Below are 23,654 nucleotides of genomic sequence, written 5' to 3' on the forward strand. Positions count from 1 at the left end.
AGCAACATGGAAATAATTCATAATAGTAGGCTTAGAGACCTACAGATACTAGACTTCATCCACAAGATGGCACCAAAGTGTCAAACATTTCCTTTTAAGCTGAAAAGATTGCTAAAAGGCCCTGAAGTTAAAGAGAACATATACTTATTTTCCACTATAAAGTTTTGATTTGTTCACAGCTAAAGTGGCTGAAGGATTTGAAATGATGATTAATAATTAATGAAGAGTGGAGCTGTAAGAGCTCAGAGTTAATCAAAAGACATCTGACACACAAGCCACCTTCCTGTTTATGTGCAATTTGAGTCTGAGTGCACGATTTTCTGTCTGAGCTATTTTGTGTTGCTTGTTTCCTTTATGGATGAGAAGGGAAACCCCCTGAATTTCCTGGAGTGGTCAGAGATAGAGCAACCATCTTCCAGTGGAAATTAAGCAGGCAGGATCTTAACCTTATCCGTCTCATGCCTGTCACTGGAATCCCAAAGGGAAAAAAAAGGCATTTGTTCAGTTCTAGTACAATAGATAACTTGTTTATAACCATAACAAATGCTGCTGGATGTCCACTGGAAAGATAGTGGTAAAAAATGTGAACCTCTGCCTGATTTTACACTGAACAAAGGTCAATAATACAGTATTTCCAATTCCTGTTTTTATCCTAAGGTGAGGGTATTGTTTTGCATGACTTAGGCTGTTCTTGCTGTGTTAAGAAACTACACAAACAGAGCAACTCTGAGGAACTTAATACACTACGGGAAATACAATATTCACTTCTGTGGCTTTTGGTAATGTGCCAGGTCAGACCCACCCAAAAAGCCACTATATTTGGAAGACAAAACCCTTTCTCCTCCTCACTTACATACATTCCACCCAATTAATGTGGGCAGTCCTGTATCACTACAGACAAAAGTCTCCCCCAAACTCTAATTTTCAAAGCACACACTTTCACCATTCCAAACAGAACTCAATGACCCCAGTATCAGATGTTTTCAATTAGAATTAAAGGGAAAACAAGTAACAGTGCCGATAACATCAGGGGAGCCACATTTTTTGCTCATAAAGTCCAGTCATGTGGCCTCCGCTGGCTAATAAGGCTCTGAAACCTGAGTTCTGAATGCTGCTGAAGCATGAACAATGACCTTAGGTGACCTTTCACCCTCACACTACTCTATTCACCTGTGCTGTCATCTCAATGTTCTTCCACCACAAAGGAGCACTTAAATGTTGCCTTGTCATACACTGACTTTTTATGGTTGCTTTGATACTCTGAAAGGCCAAGTAGGAGCTTCAAATAAAAGTCTTGAGAATTCAATCCAAAGAATTCAGTATGTGCTAACACACTGGCAAATATGTGGCTGAAATTGGAAAGAGTACTTATTTTGTACACGCCTCAATTCCAGAAAGTTAGGACAGTACATACAATGCAACTAAAAACAGACGAATTAAAAACAGAATGGTTGGGGAATGAGGCCCAGTGCTTCTCAACAAGGGATTGCAACCATTTGGGTTATTTTACCTGCTACATTGCATAATATCATCAAAAAAGTCAGGGAATCCAGAGAAATCTCTGTGCGTAAAGGGCAAGACCAAAAACCACGACTGAATGCCCATGACCTTTGACCCCTCAAATAGCACTGCATTAAAAAAAAAAACAACTTGCTTCTGCGCTGGATGTCACCACATGAGCTCAGGAATCACGGGCTCTCATCCAGAAATGCCTCCGACTTCTCTGGGCCAGTGCTCATTAGAAATGGAATGATGCACAGTGGACACTAGAAATGGATGTCATGTTCTCCAGGACCATCCAGACTGTTAAAGGCATCACGTTCAACAGGCAGGGTCTGTCATGGAATGGAGGTGCATTACTGCCCATGGCATGGTGAACTTGCGCCACTGTGAGAGCACCATTAAAGTTGAAAGATATATACACATTGTGGAGCAGCATATGCTGCCTTTCAGTTGTCGTCTTTTCGAGCGTCATCCATGCTTATTCCAACATGACAAGGCCAAGCCACTTTTTTGCATCGTCTAGAACAGCACGACTGCATAATCAGAGAGTGCAGGTAGACTGTTAGACCTGCCTCCAGTCCAGATCTGTCTCTCACTGAAAACATGGCACATGACGAAGTGCAAAATATCAGAGTGAAGGTCTGTAAAGCAGCACAGCTGAAAACTTTCAAAACTGCATCAACTTTAGTTCCCAAAATATTATTAACTATTGTTAAAAGGAAAGGTGATGAAACGTGTTTCAGGCCTTTGAATTTATCATACTTGAACATTTTCAGTGGTCCTATGTAGATAAAAAACTTAACAGACTCTCAGTAACATAGCAACATATCAGTGATGTAGCAGAAGTGAACACGTTAAGTTTAGGGTTAGGGTCAGGGCCAGGGTGAGGTTTAGGGATTACGTTTTGGGTTGAATTTAAGGTTAGGGTCAGGATTAGGGCCACAGTGCAGTACAGGATTGGGTTTTGGGTTGAGGTTAAGGTTAAGATTAGGTTTTAGTTAAAGTTTTATTTTGCTTAATGTAAGTAACATATTTCACGTCATGTAATACACGAACAATGCATCTACTTAATGTAAGTCATGTATCAATAGAGCATCTACAAGATATTTACTTCAGTGTATTCAAATGCTTCACTACTGCAACTGCACTATGTTATTGATGCGTTACTGACAATCTGTTAAGAGTTTTTTAATCACCTACAAAGGACAACTCAAAATAAAGTGTTAGCAAACAGGATTTAGATATCACTGTTTTCTATTTTATTAGCATTTTAATAGCATTTTTAAAGCATTTCACATACTGTTCATCCAACCTTTTGGAATTGAGGTTTGTCCTAAGGTTTCTCTGGGTTTGCCTAAGAACTGAGACTGCCTAAGAATGCTGAGAAGAATAATTGTTCTTGTTCCCTTTCTCCCTCACTGCTCATTCCAGTAAAACCACACATATACATTTCAAGAGTTGACCCATATATAGGAAAGAAGTGAGTGAATCACTTGTTCCTTCCTCTTCTTCCTGTTGGACTTCCTGAAGTAACTGAGTTCAAGCGATTCATAGAGTCCTGATCTGCCCTCCCTCAAGTTCAGCTTAAGCCTTCACCCCCAGCAACTGGAAATGAACCCGGAGTTAGACTGTAGACAGAAAATCAGAAAGTACTGAAGAAGATGGTACCACTTTAGCCATATCAATTCAGACAGCTTTAATGTTGAATTAAATCAATACAAATCTAATATGAAAAAATACTTTCTTTAAAAACTATTAACCATAAAAAAGAACTATTTTTACTGGACGTCCTCTACTTAAGATGGCCAGCTTAAATGGAATATACTCAAATATATAGACAAAGTGCAGCTTTGGGTGGGGGGGGGTTTGGGTGTGATGGGGGTTTGAGAATCTATATGAGGTCCATATATGATCCTGAGGCCCTGTGCACATTTTTTTAGGATTTAGGATTTTGCATTCCTAAAATCTTTATTAGGGCCCTCACATAGATCCTGACACATTTGCACTAGGGATGCACATTTTGACTAAATCTTGTCTGCCAGGGTTAATGAATCCGGTTTACCGTTGGGAGGGAAAAAGCACAAACATTTTTCAAAAGTAGCTGAGAGAATTTGGTTGTTTTTAGGTTGGATGGCAAACAGAGGCCATCTCTTCAGATGTGAGCTAAAACTACAGCTAACTGCTACAACACTGGATGCTGACAAGGACACTCTGTATTTTCTCCTAAGTGGACGATGGGCAGACAAGTTATTTTGTCAGAGAAATATCCTTCCACTGTTTCTGGATCTAGCTAACATCAGCTATACCAGTTAGTCTAGTTAGCAATGGATCTGCCCTACACCTGCCTTCTCTTTCACATCCTTAACAATGCGTCCTGTGCAACATGCTCATGTTTTCAGGCACACATGTTTCAAAATGGCAAAGTATAATACACATAGTTACTTATCAATATGACCAAAATATAATATTTAACAGCACAATTTGAACATAACAGTAATATATCATTAAATTGTTGCCAGAGTATGTTTTTCATTTTCCTGTGATGATATGGAACAAGTATTGGGATGGATGCCAGTGGAGTGGACATACTGAGTAAACAAGCAAATTACATTGTCATTTTTTTCCTTTATTGAGAGTATCCTGTATTTTACCTATTCATTTTCTTATATTTAGGGTGGTGGAGGGCATTATTCTGTTTTGCTGTGGAACCCACAACTTATACCAATGCATTAGACTATATATGGCTATATATATCTGAAGTTAGCAGATTAGGCCTGTTCTTTTTTCCTATAATATCTAGTCCAGCATTTGCTGCTGGTAGTGCTCACATCATTACCATCTTTTTAGAGTGCAAAGAAAGGAATTTGAGTTGTACATAAAAAGACCTAACTGTAAACATGGTTTGGTGATGGATGAATCGGTGGATGATTTATATAAGCATGGTAAAACCTGCAGTTTAGTCATTACTTCTTCTACACACATAAAAAGACTTTGCACACTGAGCTTCAGGTTTTAGCACACCTAACTTCATTAACATTCATTTTAAGGAATAGCACCAGGGTGCAACAATAGGGGTGGTGACGTGCAAATGAACAACCCAGAGCATATAAATAACCTGAACTGCCCAGACAGGACAGAGAGAATATTCCATTTGAGAATTACTGCCTTTCACATTTGTTAGTAAAAGCAAGCTTCTTTTCCTATGACTTTCTTAATTTTCCTCATTTTTTCCTGCTTTCTTTTATTGTTGAACTTCTTTTTAAGTTGTTTTTTTGCCAGGCTTTCACTTTGGGCCATGCATTAACTATCCTTACACAGAAAAAACACATGCAACATATACAGCAGTATGCAAATGTTTTAACACTCCTGGCCAAATGACAAGTTTAGTCATTTTCTAATGATAATGATAAAATAATCTAAAAATGTCATTTTTCTGAATTTTTAGTGCACAATTTCTATGTATTTGTTGTGTTTAACGTAATGGAAAAAAAATTGAATCTAAAATTTGCCATTACTTTTTTGCCAGCCACCTTTTATGTTTTTTTCCCCAACATGTTTAAATTCCGTTAGCGCTGTCGCCTCACAGGAAGAAGGGCCTGGGTTCGATTCCCTGGCCGGGCGACCGGGGTCCTTTCTGAGTTTGCATGTTCTCCCCATGTCTGTGTGTGTTTCCTCCAGGTACTCTGGTTTCCTCCCGCAGTCCAAACACATTCAGTCAGGCATTGGTAAATTGCCTCTAGGTATAAGTGAATGTGTATGTCTGTCTGTCTGTCTGCCCTGTGATGGACTGGTGACCTGTCCAGGGTGTGTCCTGCTTTCCTCCCAATGACAGCTGGGACAGGCTCCAGTAGCCCCCGTGACCCAGAAGGAAAAGCGGCTTAGAAGATGTGTGTGTGTGTGTGTGTGTGTGTGTTTAAATTCAGCGAATAAGCAGTAATTGTGTATATACAAGTGTGTTGTCTATAGATGCTTACAAAACCTGGGGTGCTGAAACTTTTGCACATGACTTCATTTATCAAATACATCTAAAATACATCTAAAACTGTATAAAATGGGCCAACTGTTTTGACTAATGTACTTTCGTGTTTTGAATGCATTTGTTTTTACATGCCCTCAATGATTTTTTAAGTGACTGAGTATGATGAACTACATATTTCAGCTTTAAGCTATATATGCTTAATTGTACCAAAAAAAAGGTAAGTGTCTGTCTACAATTTCTGAAAAATGAGACATTTGTTTAGTTTGAGCTGGATGTGGGACAAACATTTTCTTGAGGGACAGATGGTCTTTTTTTAGCTCATCTGTTGGTAGTTGTAATTGCATTTATTTTCTTCACAGTGATTTCCCACACTGCTTGTCTTTCAGCAGCTGGGACCCAGCTCCTGCATCAGAGCGTGCAGATCTTCTAGAGGGAACTTTTTCTTTCTCTGTCTGCTTTTCTGCTGCGCTAAATGCGCTTTTGATGACTCTGCATATTAACACATCTGAAATTCAAACGGATATACTTTAGCGTGCACACTTCTTAGTAAACATGTATGACAGAGAGTGGTTCATAATTGGAGAGATGTGTTTTAAAAGAGAATTCCACTATATTGAAAAACAAACTTCTGCACAGTTCAATCAGAGAGATGTATTTAGAGGTTTTTTACAATGTTTTCATTGTAGAGAAGATTACCAACTCAGATTTCTTAATATTGGTGGTGCTAGAAACCAAGGATTGTGATATCTACAATGCAAATGTAGCCATTTTGTTTACTATAGGGAATAATTAGAGGGCTGAATGATCCGAGCAAAATATCTACTTGGTTATTTTTCTGACCAATTTCAATTTAAATTGCAATTATTTTCTACACATTAAGGGCCAAGCCTTCTTTATTGGCCAAGAAGACAAGCTTACACTCTTTTTTAGGTTTTGACGCTACAACATTTACCCTAGTGTGCCAGACTGCCAGTTAGTTGTGGTTGTGTTGTCATACACACAGTTCATACGTTCAGTGTTATTACATTAAACTTCCCCACTTACAACAAAATAATACAGGCTATATTTATAAAATTGCAGCTCATGTAATGTGTAAACAGCACTGTTTTAAAATTGTGATCTCAATATAAAGATTCGATTTTAGTAGGCCCTACTTGCCAAGTGAAGCAAAGTGGTGGCCAAAGAACTTTCCAGAAATGCATGCCTGCTCGGAATCTGTCCAGCTTTAAATTTACTGCTGTCATTATGACAGTTAGTGTCATGTTCCCAAAGCATTTTTCCTTCTTTCCATCCAGACAGATAGTAGAGAGAGCACACATATCTAGGCATGGTTCTGGTAATAATGAGCCCCGAGGGCAGCTAAAATAACTTGGAAAATGATCTAGATAATGCAGTTTCACTAGACAATGCAGAATTATGGGATTAATGAGATTTCTGAACTTCATAGTAATAGATTAAGCACAGCTCAGTAAATCGCTACTGTCACATTTACCTTTACTAAGCCTTTTTGGAGGTGCCACCCAAAAAGCATGAAGAAGATCCACATTATCATTTCAGCAAAGCCAAATAAAATCATGAAAATGCTCTAATACTGATGTTACACAATTCAAATCAGTTAGGACAGAACAACTGTTACTGCAATATGGGATTTAAACTGCTACAGCTTAGCAAAACATGGGTCACTCCATTATTATGGTCTGTTAATAATAAATGGACTGCCAACTTCTACAGTTTCTTGAACCAAGAGCCCATTGTGCCAGGCTGGAGGTAGTTTCTATATACATGCATACATATCTAGAATTACTTGTTATTAGCACAGCATTACTTAAAAAATCTGTAAAGAAGAAAACACATCTTAATTTACATGCTTGCTAATGTAGGTCTAGATGCACAACTATGTCGATAAACATGGATACTTTTAGCATTGGTTACTGTTTAGCTTAAAGGAGACCTAGTTTAGTCATAAACAAATGTTGCAATCATTTTAATGCTGTTTTAGACAACAATCCAAGCATCTATCCATCAGAAAGACACATGGACATGGAAAATACAGGTCATTAGCATGCTGTCCTTCCCTTGCATTCATTTCCAAGAACACAGAAGATCACAATTGGCAATGATTTTTAATCAATGAAAGCTGGGGCAGTTGCAATAGTAAGACATTCTGAGTGTTCAGACTCAGTCAGAATGTTGACTCAGTTGTTTCAAGGACAGACATAAAAAAGTGAGAGAAGTGGCAAGTACAGCACGAGATTATGAGAATAAACCTAATTGTGTGAATCTTATGTTTAATCTGTGAGAGTTGGCCCTGACATGACAATCATTTGGAAAATTGTTTAAGGCTAAAGAAATTTAAAGAAAGTTGAAGTTAAGAAAGTTAAATCTGCACCATGTCAGACTTTTGTTGTTAAAATTTAATTATGGATTTTCCCGACCACACACACTGGCTCACACTGGTCTCAAATGTAAAATCAACTTTATACTGATAAAGACATGATGACTGTAGTAGATAATTCACATCTTAAGGAGACATTTCCATTGACAAGTTTTGACTACATTCTCTTTGAATTCAACAAGCTCACCATCTTTATCCGATGAAGGAAGGGGTCTAAAGCACACCCAACATCACAAAATGTTCTTTTGTACGTTGCATGCAAATACATGTTTCCACCAGAGAAGGCTCCACATTCCCAAATCTACCATGCTGTAGTTTAATGAAAAGATGCTATTAAAAGGTTGCTTATAGCATGTTTACATTGATTATAGGACATTTTAATTTTTGGCCTAAACTCAAGTAAACATTGATAAAAAAATTGCTGCATGTTTCTCTTTTTCACAATAAAACAAAATCTTAAACTAAAAATTAAAGATGTGCAGAACTACATATATTACATTACTAAGATGTTTTATTCAAGAAAGCCACTAAAACAGCAAGAACTGCTGACGCAAACTTTCAAAGAACACACAGCAGAAACACCTGCTCTGTATTCCAACCATTTTCCCAACACAGGGCCTTTTGGTCTTCTGCCCATGTGTGGAATTTGTGACACCTCTGCAGTAATAGTGGTGATAAACAGTAGGCCTGCCCTACAAAGCTTGGGAAACAAGCTGATTAGGTGTATTCATTCCTCAAATAACGTGTGAAGGTTACTGCTAATCAGTGTGGTATTCAGATAATAGCCAGTGTCCATTCATCATCAGTCCTCACACAGACCCTTAACCACTGTCTGTGTGGTTCCTTCTACTTAAATGTACAGTACTGCAACTCTTCATCCAATTTATAATTGATTGAAAACACATAAGTGAATACAATACAGCCAGTCTTGTCATAGAAGGTGTGCTGCAGGTTAGAAAATGATCGTGTGGGTTTTAAAGCCATAATGCACAAAACAGTCAAATAACCCTGACGGTAAAGCCATGATGAGAGAACAATATAAGCTCATGATGAGAACTGCAGGCTGTTTTTGTGTGATTATGTGTGTGCATATGCGAGTGTATGCACATGTGCACATGCCTGGGTGGGTGGATGCGTGGGCTAAAGACAATAACTCAAGTAAAGCCAGACTGTACTGAGGCACCAGGGTGTTTCTGGAGTTTCAGGGCTGCAGGTGTGAATGCATTGGCGCACGCTTCGAGTCAGGAATGTGCTGGCTTCTTTTTTTTTCCACCTCCCCGAAATCATATTTCACTCTCAACCCAAATATCCATTCCATACTGACCCACTTCTTCCTTCCACATCCCCTGCGAGATTATTTAATTAGTCCGCAGTGAAGGGCAAGCTGAAGGGGAATCTACACAAAGGGTTTACAATGCCCAATAAGATACTGGTGGAGAGAATAACTAACTAGGAGTAGCTGTGCAAAGAGTATCTGGGCAAATTTTACAGGGAATGCCATCCTATCAAGGTGCTGTTTATTCAGCCACAAGATATTTTTCCAACGCTAACAAGGAGAAAAGGTGGAAATAGGAACAAAAAGCGGGGCAGTCGTGGGCTGGAGGTTAGGGAACCAGCCCTGTGTCCAGGAGGTCGCCAGTTCGATCCCCTTGGCTGACAGCCCATGACTGAAGTGCCCTTGAGCAAGGCACCTAACCCCCAATTGCTCCCCGGGCGCCATGGATAGGGCTGCCCACTGCTCTGGGCAAGTGTGCTCACTGCCCCCTAGTATGTGTGTTCACTATTGTGCATGTATGTGGGTGTTTCACTGTACAGAAGGGTTAAATGCAGAGGTCTAATTTAACAGTGACAAATGGTTCAATTCAACAAAGGTGACAGAAACGGACAGTTGTTATTTATGCTGTGTGCTTGACAGTGGGGCCAACACAGATGGGAAAATCACACCTGTAGTGTAGGGGGCTGTAGTTGTCTCAAGAGTCCACACGCAATCAACCTTCAATTATCAAAAATGACAATGTAATTTGCTTATTTACTCACAATTGCTATGTATGGTGCTCCAATGTAGGCTAATGGAATTATAATGAGTTCAATAAAGACATTGGTGGGGGGGGTATGTATCCTCCATTTGCCACCATGTGTCTCCCCCAAGCAGGCCTCACTGCAACTGCCTCATCTGTACTGCTAACAGATATACAGTGAATATACTTTCAATGTAAATACTCTGTAAAATTAGCCTATTGTAGAGCATCAGCTTGTTTGAGACAGCAATAGTGAATACACAAGAACATCATAATATCTTCTTATTCACTTGAGGCTATTTCTGATTTCATACTTTAATATGAATATTACGCAAATTTAAGATATATATATATATATATATATATATATATATATATATATATATATATATATATATATATGTGCGTGTGGATAATCTTCAGCCTGCTAAACATGAGTGAGTGAATGAATAACTTACAAGCCCGGCCATCTCACATCTATACAGTCTAAATTAAGTCTAAATTACATCTGAGACAATACCAGCTCAAATGCAACCACAGAGAAAAAATTTTTTTTTGCAAGATTAATACTTCTAAATGTCTTTACAAGTTAAATTTCCCATACAAGCAGTCAGGCCTGATAGCAGACTATAACCAGGACGTTGTAGAACCAGGAACCACAGATAGTTGGACGTGGGCCAAATACAACAGGTCCATGCCATGAAGTATGGGAGAGTGGGAGTCATATTCACTAAGAGTCACTGCAGACTGAGGACAGAGCTGAACAGAATGAAACCCAAAGAAAACATTTGGCTCTGTCCTCTACAGACGTTTGATTCATGGGTGAGAAAGGCCTCTCACCATGAACCAGTAAGATTCCTCCCTGTTAGCACACTAAACAAGCACAGTTACAACAGCATTTCAGCTAAGCTCAAATGAGCTATTTCCAAAATAAAGATAAAACCTAGTCTAAACCTGAGCCATGTGATCATCCATTCCTTCTTAGTCCAAGATTAGAATAATCCATGTCTGGGAATCCAGCTGTCTGTGTATAGATCACTGCAAGCCTAGAGGTCTAAGGGGCCTGTACAAAGACTGCCATTGTTCAGACTGAACTGCTATGTGGTGGGGTGGGGAAAGGGACTACTTCAAGGAAAAAGGTCAGCAAATTATGCTGAACAACGTCAGTCTTACCTCAGATTAACACTAACATCCTGTACGCGGATGTGATGCTTTCCGTAGAAGATGTTTTACAAAAGCGTCTTTTTTTACACGCTGAGAGAAAATCTGTGCTACGATGGTTAAGGGTCATCTCTGTTCAGCAGCAGCCTTATCTTTGTTTTGTTCTTTACTTCAGTATATCATTACTTTACTAGTCATGTATTTTTTCTCATCTAAAAATTACCATGATTGATTGATTGATTGATACCAATCTTGTATTTTTTTTTGTTGTAAAAAACTACTAGGCTTTAAGTGAGCTATTAATAATTATTTTCTTTATAAAGTATTATTTTAATAATAAATATTTGTTTTAAAAATATATAAAAACAATTCAACTCTTTCACCAATTTGAAAAAAGTCAACTATGTGTGAAAATTGAGTATTTAAAATGAGATTCCAGCATAGGGTCATAGTTAGCCATTTGCTGCTCTTATCTTAACATCATGTTATATATGGCAACATTATCATGTGACTTCTTTTATGCTATGTTATGCTACAAGCAATTAAAGTTAGATTTTTTTTTTACAGAATCGGATCAGATTTGGATATTTTTCATTTTATTTAAATGTCCAGATTATCCAGACACCTGCTCTACTTAGAGAATTCAGCTACTTTCAAGTTCACATATTGCTGAAATATGCATTCATCTGCACACACAGCTTGTATAATCTCCACAGAAAAGCACTGCCAGTACAATGGCACTATGTTTAATGCCAAGCATCTGTTAAAGGGGTTTAAAGCCCCCCAGCACTGGTCTGTGGAGCAGTGGAACTGTGTTCTCTGACGTGATGGAGCTCCATCCAGTTCCTTTGGGATGAGTTGGAGTAGTGTATGTGATCCAGAACTAATCACCCAACATCACTACTTGACCTCACTAATGCTCTTGTGGCTGAATACAATCAAATCATCACAGTAATGTTCCAACATCTAATGCAAAGCCTTTCCAGAGGAGTAGAGGCTGTTATTGCAGCAAAAAGGGGACAAACTCCCTATTAAAACTCTTGATTTCAGAAGAACCGTTAATGAGCAGGTGTCTACAAACCTATAGACATATTGTGCATTTGTGCATATGTGGTAGCAACACCATTCTCAACAGTTTTTTTGGCCTTGATTTCCATGACCTACAGTTGGCGCTGCAGCTTATCAGAAGATGCTAATTGGTCTATCTAATTGGTCTACGGTAAAACAGCTGGAAAACTGAATCCCAGTAGTGATAATGCCAACCTGAACTAACAGAGTAATAACAAAAGGAAAGCTTGTAGAAATTTAGGATAGTTTTTACTAGACAAAGACGACTCATGTAGTGAAATGTTTACATCATAATTCAAAACCAGGCATAATGTTCACAGCTGAGATGTTTCAGAGACCACAAGGAGACATGGCCAACCACCAACAAAGAATTCAGGACCAAGGCCAAAATGCCATGCTTCAAGGAAATCCCCTGTTTAAAAAAGGCTTAAAAAATTCCACTTCAGTAGTATTTTTGACTGTAGGTACTGAGGCCGACTTACAAGTCTTTTAGGGCTTTTTGCTTTCACCTAAAAAAAAACGCAATTTTGCAAATACAGTAAAATAGGAGCATGACCAGTCACTAAATACATTGTGAATCAGACCTAAATCTGAACAATAAACATTTTTTAAGCAACAAAGCACTGAATGCAAGCTGTGGAGCTCAATCAAGATGAACTTTCCACCAATAAGCCACCCTCTGTGCTCGTGGAAGAATGATTCACTGCAACTATCTAAACATGATGTCACCACCGAATCAAGTCCAGAGTGCAAAACTTTCCCAGATGAGCGAGTGACTGACCGTATACAGTCTTGTGATGATATCACCTATATTTTTGCCTAAGAATATATTTCCACATGATCTCACAGACAAAACAGTATGACCATTATAAGACAATAGCTTCATGATGATACAGGAAAAAAAATACGGAAAGGAAAATAATGTGTAATTGTAGAAGGAATTTAACTGTTGGGATCAAATCATATATCTAAGTACTATAACTGTGCACAGGAATAAGAAATTCAAGTTTAGAATTGACGATGGGCCAAAAGAAGCACCACAAATCCTGGTCATGTTTGGACAAAGCCACTTATAGATTGACTTATACAGTACTGATGTACTTCAGTATGTTGGTACATGTGGTTTTCTGCATCCATCAATTCCTTGCCCATCATAATGAAGCATGCCCATCTTAATTTAGCAGCAGGGGCAAATCTAGAATATTTTACTAGGGGTGGCAAAGAAGTGGCGTGGAGTTCAACAAGGTGGCAATTTTATCAACATTCTTTCAATGTTAATCAGCAACGGGGTGTGGGGGTGAGGTTAAGTGTGAAGAGCTTGGAGAGTTATTCTGCTGATAGTGAAACAACTGCACCATTAATGGCTGAGCAAGACTGACCAGACGTACTCACAACGCTGGACTGGCTGGGGGGAATGGAAGCTTTTGGAGAATTGATCCGCCAATAGTAAAACCCCTTAAAGGCACAAACACTCGCCACACAGCAAGATGGAAGCCAATGCGTGGCAAAAGTTTTGGTGTGGCATCTTTGGTGGCCAATCAAATTTTGATTTGACTGATCACCCCTTTATGCCCTGCGATGGACTGGCAACCTATCCAGGGTGCATCCTGCCTTCCGCCCGATGACTGCTGGGATAGGCTCCAGCAACCCCCCCGCGATCCTAAGGGGAAAAGCGGCTTAGAAAATGGATGGATGGATGGATGGATGGATGGATGGATGGATGGGTAATGTTTTATGTCTATGATTTGAATATGATGTATCGTTACTCTTGTTCATTCAGTTTCCTTTAGTGTTAAGAAAAAGAAATTATATATTTCAACTTGTCATTTGTAACATTTTATGTAATTATGGTATTATGTCATTACATTTAAGCAACATTGAAAAGCAACAGTAATACTAGTACAGTGTTTCACCTGCCAACCCCATTTCCAAAAAAGTTGGGATGCTGAGCAAAACGTGAATAAAAATAAAATGCAATGATGTGCAAATCATTTAAACCCTATATTCCATTGAAAATAATGCAAAGACAATATATCAAATGTTGAAACTGAGAAGTTTTGAGTTTGACGCCAACATGTTCCAAAAAGTTGTGATGGGGCAATAAAATGCTGGTAAAGTTGCGTAATTTTAAAAGAAGCACCCGGTGGTTAATTGGCAACAGGTCAGTAACATGACTGGATATAAAAAGAGCTTTTCAGAAAGGCTGAGTCTTTCAGAAATAAAGATGAGAAGGTGTCCACCGCTCTGTGAAAGACTGCATGATCAAATTCAAGAATAACGTTTCTCAACATAAACAGCAAAGACGTTTTGGTTTTCATCATCTACAGTACATAATAACATTAAAAGATTCAGAGAATCTGGACAAATCTCTGAATGCAGGGGGCAAGACCAAAAAACATTATTTGTTGGCCATGATCTTTGGTGGGCACTGCATTAAAACAGACATGATTCTGTAGTGGAAATCAGTCCGTGGGCTCAGGAATATTTCAGAAAACCACTGTCTGTAAACATACTTCATCACGGCATCCAAAAATGCAAGTTAAAATGCAAAGAAGAAACCATATAGAAACAGAATCCAGAAATGCTGCCATCTTCTCTGGGCCTGAGCTCATTTAAATTGGACTAAGGGTAAGTGGAAAAGTGTACTGTTTTCCAACAAATCAACATTTGAAACTTTTTGGAAATCATGGACACTGTGTCCTCCAAGCTAAAGACCACTCACCTTGTTACCAGTGCACATTTCAGAAACCAGTGTTCATGATGGTATAGGGGTGCATCTGTGAGGGCCATTAACGCTGATTGATATATACATGTTTCAGCAACATGTGCTGCCATCCACATGACGTCTTTTTCAGCGAAGACCTTATTTCAGCAAGATGATGCCAAACCACATTCTGCATGTATTACAACAGCATTGCTCCATAGTAAAATATTCCGTGTCAAAAATAGTCAACACATCAAATGTTGAAACGTAATTTTGTTTTTTTTAAAAATACATGCCCATTTTGAATATTTCCCTTTAAAAATATGCTTGAAATGATTTGCACATCATTTCAAGTATTTTGTTTTTATTTACATTTTGCAGAACATCGCAACTTTTTTGGAAATGGGATTGAAGGCTTAGTGTTTTAGATATGATACAAACAACAGGATGTAACTGGCAGGCCAACATTGGCTCTCTAGTGATTGTTTTTTATGTGGTACACATTCATTTACTTTGCCAAAATTACATTCTCAATCTGTTTTCTAAAACTAAAGATCTGGGCTGGGTTTCGCAAAAGCATCTTAGCACAAAGATGAGTCTTGAATGGTAGAGTGAGCATTACACTGAACACTCTCTCTACCAGGTAAGATTAACGCTAAGTTGCTTTTGGGAAACTGGGCCCTGATTACTGGTATAGCTGTTGTGTGGCAACACACAAAGCAGATCGATCAAGACTTTTGGATTGATTTGACAGTCTAAACCAGGGGAGATTAATTTAATTGGATTTACTGTACTACACTATGTAAAATTGATGGCTTATCATACCAACCATCTTTAACAACCTGTATGCAGGACAACACTAGTTGCTGCAAAAAGTCCTGCACTTTTTTTACAGAAAAAAAAAATCTAGGTCAACCTCTGCAGTATGCTCATGTTTAGGATGCAAAATTATTTTAAGGCTTACAATGTAGAGCAGAAAATATTTAGAAGAGCATCTGGCATGGTTATTCCTCACGATCTACAGTTTCTTTACTTAAGTACAGACTGTTGGATGACCACTTCAAATTCATACTGAACTCCACCATCAGGAGACCAGATTGCAGGCCTCAAAATGTGTGTTTGTATTTCCCTCGCTGTGAACTTCAGAGGAACTCTAAACAGATAACAGCTTTTCTAGGATTTGGACTGACTTGTGCTACAAGCCTCCAGCATTCAATTTTTGAGGCCCCAAAACTTTCCACTGCTATTCCAATAGCCCCCCTTTTGATGAAAGTGAGGAATACAACAGGTCAATAATTCCACCTGGAGCAGAAGGAGAGGGATGAAAAGAGACAGTAAGTGAGGGAAGATGAATAAAAAATGATGGAATAATGAAAAAAAAGCATATATGAATCAAACTGAGAAAGGAGTTCAGATGGGAGAAATGGAGAAAAAGAAAGAGGGTGTGTGTCTGGATGCGTGCATCTGGCTGTAATAAAAGTGGTGTCAGGGAAAGCCTTCAGAAGGGCTGGAGGCACATCTGGTTTTGACGCGCTCTCTCCCTGCAGACGATCGCTGAGGAATGAGCTAGAACAGCGCTCTGCAGAGAGGAGGGAGAAACAAAGAATAAAACAGCTGGGTTTCAATCAGTCTTGCTGTGTGTGTGTGTGTGTGTGTGTGTGTGTGTGTGTGTGCGTGTGTGTGTGTGCGTGTGTGTGTTGATTTTCAGCCTCAACAGTAAGTTTGGTATCACATTATAGTTGGCATAAACATGACTGAAGGACTATGTGTCATGTGATGAGAATATCTGCTGAAAGTACCAAGAATTTGGTGCAAGTTGTAGCAAACTGCTGTTTATACTAACAAACCCTGAGATGACCCTGCTTCAATAGCTTAAGCCAACAGCAACTGCTCTACCCTGCATGCCTTTGCTATATTCTCTGTTTATTAGTGAAGCACATTGTTGAATTTTATTCTGTGTCAACTGAGGTGAAGCGCAAGTCATGAAATGAAGATAACAGGTAGCTGCAAGCAAGGAACAGTAGTGCTGCACAGGCAGAACAGGCAATAAATCCACGTCGTCCAAAACAGAAATACTATACTATATATATATATATATATATATATATATATATATAACTGTATATATATACAGTTTTTATGCACTCATTTTATCCTTTTATATGAAAGCCTTAAGGGCAAATTTTACCAATTATGCACATTTTCTGTATAATTCAATTGTTGAGATATAAGTAAATCCGATTATCTTAATGTGAAATGCTCCATGGCAGAGAAACTCAGAATTTCTTTACAGTGGTGGTGATAAGACAATGTTTATAACACAAATATAGGCATTTTATTTACTATCAGGGAGCCTACACATCTTCTCTGAATGTGTATAATGTTAACATATAGGTAAATCTTGCCTGCCTGTATCTCTCCACCATGAATGGATTAAAAAAATACAATATAAGACAAAACCTGATCTCAAAACTACTGTTAAACAATATCTCAGACATCAGGTAGCATACTTGCAAAGACATTAAACTCTTTGGACATCTGGTTCCTATTGCCACCACTGTGAACCATTCTGATTTGGTAAGTTTCTCCCAAAATGAGCATTTCAGAACAAACTACTCTGAATGACTTTGTTTACATCTCAACATCTAATAACAAAAGTTGCAAAAAGTTGACCTCAGGTATCAATACGTCACACAGTATCAAATATGCTCAGATTGAACACAGACACATACAAGCTGACTTGCTTGCTAACTTACAAAAATCAAAATCCAGTTCACTTGTGGTTTTGAAATTCTGAAGCAATACCTTTGCAACCATTCCATCAATGTTACTGTAGAGAGAAATAATACGATTACAAAATAATACAATTACAATTTCCAAAGAAGGTAGAAATTGCATTTTATGGCTACTGGGAAAATGGAGTTGCCCTTTTTCTGTTTTTTTGTGGCAGTTGTACACAGTTTTTGGTATCAAGAAATCTGCAGTTGTACTATCCCAGCACCGCTGTCTTTGTGGAGAGGTGTAACTGTTTTTACAGCAGGGGGATCTGACCCCTCCTCCTTTCACCCCTCATTTCTCACTAGCAGCTCAACGCATCATTTGTCACACATAAAGCCAGCAGTGTCTTATTTCATCTGATAATAAGAGTTACAGGGCAAAAATAATTTATATGACTATATTTTTTAAAATACCAGAGTCGATTTTGTTAAGCTTGTGGAATGGCCACTAAGTGGCCTGCAGAGGATACAGAACTTCACATATTGTGAAGACTATACCAGTTAAACATTTTTTTCCTATAATTACACAGAACCTTTTAAGTATATACAGTATTTTATTCAGTAACTACTATGAAATGAAAGTTTATGCAGTTATGATAGTCAGGAAAATCAGAAGTCCACATACAGACCATGGCTATGTATAAGATTACATTTACGACATGCTAGAATTATGTTTTTAGCAGACCAGATTGCACTCTTTCTTTCAAAATAAGACTCCCTTGACAGAAGGTGTCAGACTCTAGTGCTAGTTGGCCACAGCACAACTATGTGTTCTGCTCTTACACACCTGAATCAACTCATCTGCTCATTATTCAAGCTGAATCAGCTGTGTTGCAGCAGAAAAAAACTCTGCTTTGACTCCATCCTACCCAAGGCACCAGACAAATCTTTCCTTGGGCCTGATTTTACTAATGGAATCGGCGCTGGGTGTCTAGAGTACACGTGGGTTCACTTATCGTCTGCTTCCTGCCCTGCATTCACCTTACTCTACACTGCAGGCAAGAGCAGTGAAAACAGCCTTTGTGTTCTTTAGGAGCCCCGCAATGAGCAGTGACAGCCAACGCACAGACCCTCAACAGCAGATATATAAGGAACAGTAAAATAAAACTAGGCAATAAAAGGAAATGGTTCAGGGTGTGAACTAAGGTACTACTGGGAGAAAGGTGGAATCAGGAATGGAAAGAGATTTTTGGGTCTTTTGCAGTGTAAATTCTGCCTTTGTAAAAAGCAAAAGTATCATATTTACCAGGGTTGGTTGTTATGGACTGTATTTTCTTTTTAACAATATTTTCCACTGTCCACACAATGACAATATGATTTTACTTTAAGAACATAATGTAACACTATATGCATTATATATGTTCAGCAGAGCACATGACAAATATTCACAGCATTTTCATGTTACTTATGTTTTCTTTTTTTTGCCTTAAAATTCCTATGCTGGATAATTAAAGGCGAATTTAAATGATTTCAAACTGAATATCTGTGCAAACACTGTAAATGTTTAAACCATATTTACATTTATGGCATTTGGCTGACACTCTTATCCTAAGCGACTTACAGTTTGATCATTTTATACAGGTAGGCGAAGGTGGTGTTAGGAATCTTGCCCAAGGACTCTTATTGGTATAGTGTAGGGTGCTTACCCAGGTGGGGATTGAACCCATTCTACAGCGTAGAAGGCAGAGGTGTTACCCACTACACTAACCAACCACATTATGTTATACAACCATATGTTACTCTTTTTTTCTATATACAGTTAAAGCTGTTCATGTTTACGTTTCTCTTGGGGAAGCTGTTTGTGGTTTAGCATTTTTTGGGCTTATCATACTACCACAATCTGGTAAAAGCCATATAATGGAATGTCAACACAGCATCCACATATACCAATGTACTTCCTACCACTCATACCTACTTAAAACATAAACAGGCATACTGGCCTAAGACTAAAATGTAGGGTGTTGTCATGTTTTGCAACATTCTGTGGTGCAGCACTGCATCCCTCATCCCTCACTTTGACAGAATTCTTGATTTTTTGTCTTGCATGAGACAAATATACAATACACAAATAGGTCATACAACCATTACCCCTCACCCCCCAAACAAGGCTCAAGGCTATGCAGTAAAAATGTTATTTATGCAAAAGGCCTGCAATTCAATGTGTTGTGTTAAAATCAGCCACATAATGAAGCATTTGTGATTGTGAATGTGCCACCCAGCAGACGTTCACACAGATTTTAGCTTCAGAAATGTATTTTCATAACACGATATATAACATAATCCAACTGCTTGGTAGAACTTTTACATGCTCTGAAAAAGTGCCACTTTTTCAGGTAATATCAGGTGTTCACTCATGCATTTTTCTGCATCTCAAATCACATTGCCTGCTGTGATTCGTAACAATGTATTCGCTCATATTTCATCTACTGTATGTCAGCAGCCCTTGATAAGCTCTATGAAAAAGTGTCACACATTAAGAGTGAAGTACAACATTAGCAAAATCCAATTAGCATCCACAAGTTCATGAGCCAGAGGGGACAAATCTCATTCGGATCTTAGAACAGCAGTGCAACTCAGCAGGAAACACACGCACATCATTGTCATTGTCACCCCGTGACTTGACCCAGTAACCTCTATCCAATACCATCCTCTTCAAACTTTTGTTCTCCTTCGTAGCAAAGGAAGAACACACAGCTGAGGAAAGCAACAGTAAACAGAGAAGCCAGCGAAGCAGGAAGGATTGCAAGAGGAATAGGAAGGAATCATCTGGCATCCTCTTTTGGGGAAAAAAAAAAAAGAAGTTAAGAATGCCTGAAGACAATGGCATCCTCTAATGGGACAGTGCCATTTGATGTAGCTACAGAAGAGATCTTCATTAAGGCAGATGCTTTTCTAAGCCTTTTCTCTAGAATTATACTCTAAACAGCAGATGTCCCTTAATTAACATTTAGTGGAGCAAATATTCAACTAAATTCAACCTAAGTCTCATCTTGTCAAATGGAGGAAAATGCATTCCACAGCATAGTTTAATTCTAACTTCTAAACATCCTCATAGCTGCTCAATTTGTCATCCAGTTATTCATGAATGCATCTGCCATGTTTACAGATCAATAAATCAATCTATTTATCCCTCCATCTATCCACCCATTCCAATTATTAAACAATGACTTCATGCTGCATCAAAAAGAAATTGCGGAAAGCCAAAGAATCCATTTTAAACTCAGGACAAGAGACTTGACTGGTTCTTACACTTAAAAACAGATGTACCAAATGAAGTGATGATCATTGAAAAAACACTTTTGGTTACCTAAAAATGACTCTTTGAAACAATACTAGAAGATCCACTTCCAGTTCCCTAACTTTCTAGTGGAATGTTCTTCAAAGAACTATGTTAGTAAATAAGACATGCAAGTGTGACGAATCTTTTTAAAGTTTAAAGAACCTCCACATATTATAAAGGTTCTACATCAATTTAAGGTTTTGCATCAGAGGTAAGATTTTATTATGTACTTATCAATAAGGCCAGTAAGTGCATTTGCTCTATATTTGACTGCTGCTGCTGCCACACCTAGATCAAAATATCATAACATAATTATGTGTGACTCAATGGGCTAAATAGCCAGTATTCTATAATTTCAGTGTAGCCCTTTTATTCATATTCTTTAAATATGCAACTGATTTTTATTTAGGAATTTTAAATGCCAGTATAGCATTTATAGCAATATATGTATAATATAGCAATAAAAAACAAATAATCTTATTTATACCGGAATTTTGGTTGATATAAAGCACTGGGAATGCGCTAGTGAGTTTCATTTAGCTCACACAGTGTGAGCTTTGAGTACTTAAAACAGGATAATAACAATTAGCCAAAAAATAATAATCAGCCATCAGCACACTTGACTGTAAAGATTCACGACTGGCAATAATACAGAGTCTCTGCTAAGAGTGTAAAACAGAACATCCAAGCCAAGAACTACTAAGGAACCTTTATTTTAAGAGTGATGTGATGTATCTAAGGCCAATGTATCTGAGGATAATAGAGGATTGCTACACACTGTGGACCACACAATGCTGCACATGCTGGTCACCTTAGAACCTGGCTGATTATAAATTGGATATCTTGCATCTAAGTTCTCATGAAATCACACAACTAAAATGTGATTGTCCATCCATCAAAGCATTCATCATATCTACAGACTTCCTTGACATCTTTGGCAGTTAACAGGCTTCAATGGATGAGAGCAGCACATAAACAGTCCCACTAGTTACTAACAGTCCAGTATTCACAGTTCAGTCATGTGGAACTGGACCTAAACATAGCTGCTGAAGATCAACACAGAATTTACCATCCCCATATACCCACTACAGTTATGACACAGTGGCTTCATGATGCATTGAAAGGAAACTGTGGAAAGTGAAAGAAACCATTTCATATTTGGGCCAAGGACTTCCACTGGCTGGTGACAAATGAAGTGACACTAACTGAAGAAGGGCTTTTGGTTCCCCGAAGAACCTTTCAGTAGATGGTTCATTAAAGAAAGTTTTAGGCAAACTTGTGAGCTGAGGACTAAATGCATCTTATGACAAAGAATCCAGAGACAGTATAGACCTCCTATATCTTGAATCGTCTAAACCCTGCAGCTGGATCAATGCAGAAGTCACCACTTACGGATCGTTATCTTCTTGTGGTCCAGTTTTCGGACCGCGTACTGCAAAGTTTCCAGGCGCTGCTGCAGCGCTGCAGACCGACAGACCACCGAACTGGCCTCGCTCTGGATTTCCAGAAAGACGGTGCATGCGTGTCGAGACAGGTCGGACAGCTGGAGGAGGACGTTCCTCAGGGCTGTGCTGCTGACATCGCTCAGGGATGTCCATGAATCCGGGTTTAAAGCGCTGCAGCAGTCCGCTCCTCCGAGCTCACATCTCAACGGCTCCTTTGTCAACCTGCACAGGCGCTGCGGCGCCACGGTGCGCTTGCAAAAAGGCATTTTTCAAAAATTCAGAACTTACAATCCTCACGTTGGCTGTTACGCCATAAGCTGGTGAGTGTTCTCCATGGTGATAATCGAATGTAAATAAATGCGCTCGGGCTGCTCGCTCACGTCCCGCCACACGATTCAAAGGATGCAACTTTCACACACGCACACCCCCCTCCGTCCCCCCTGAAGAGTTTCGCCTGCTCTCCGCACCTAAAGCAGGGTGGGCGGGGCACTCCCAAAACCTGGCATGGCATGGTACTTCCACAGGCTCTGGATCCGGAGCACGTTGTCGGTTTAAGCCTGGCTGTCCATGTGAAACCTTCTCGCAGCTTTAGTTGCTTGAAACCTACGTGTAGCTAAAGTCCAGTGGAGTTGCATGATTCAAGTTCAAAACAGTTGCAGGCGTCTCAACTTTGTGGAGCAAGTTTCATAAAGCAGCTAATCAAAATGCCAAAAATGCATCACGTGATCATTTTGAACGACATCATTTGGGACCAAAGGATGAAAAAAAGTGCTCCTTGCGTTTCTACAGTCTTAAAAAGATGGTCCTTCATGGGTTCTTTAGTGAAGGCAGTGGTTCTATATAGAACCTTTTAAGGATTCTATGTAGTACCAAAAAGGGTGGTTCTATAAAGAACCATTTTCTTTACTAGCGAACCTTTGAAGAACCATCTTTTTTAAGAATGTAGGACGCCATGAATGAGACGATTCTTCAAGGGTTCTTTAGCAAAAGAAAATGGCGCCATACAGAACCTTTTCGAAAAGGGTTCATATAGCACAAAGAAGGGTTCTTCTATTGTTAGCTTGACATCATCACAATAGAAGATCCCTTTTGGGTGCTATATAGAACCACTTTCAAAAAGGTTCTGTATAGAACCATATACAGCATATTTTCCATCAATCTGAAGAACACTTTCATGATGCATAGAACTATTTCTTTTAATGATGCAAAGGGTTCTTTGAATGTTCATAGTTCTACATAGAACCATTTTTTTAAACTAATGAACCCTTGAAGAACCATCTTTTCTAAGAGTACAGGATATAACCATAACAGCTTTTTAAACATT

General features: G+C 38.7%; 1 protein-coding gene across 3 annotated transcripts in view; it reads right to left on the bottom strand.

Moving 5' to 3' along the window:
* Positions 1-22,662, bottom strand: part of nhsl1a (NHS-like 1a) — an 89,362-nt gene extending 66,700 nt beyond the window's left edge. For 2 of the 3 annotated variants that reach the window (XM_017694430.2, XM_017694427.2), the window contains exon 1: positions 22,278-22,661. In XM_017694430.2, coding sequence (XP_017549919.1) covers positions 22,278-22,596 — 319 coding nt within the window. In that variant the 5' untranslated portion in view covers positions 22,597-22,661. Of the gene's footprint in view, positions 1-22,277 lie in introns of all 3 variants that reach the window. The other variant, XM_017694428.2, reaches the window with a different exon arrangement.
* Between the last annotated feature and the right edge of the window lie 992 nt (positions 22,663-23,654).

Source organism: Pygocentrus nattereri, chromosome 10 (assembly GCF_015220715.1).
Source record: "Pygocentrus nattereri isolate fPygNat1 chromosome 10, fPygNat1.pri, whole genome shotgun sequence".
Lineage (NCBI taxonomy): Eukaryota > Metazoa > Chordata > Actinopteri > Characiformes > Serrasalmidae > Pygocentrus > Pygocentrus nattereri.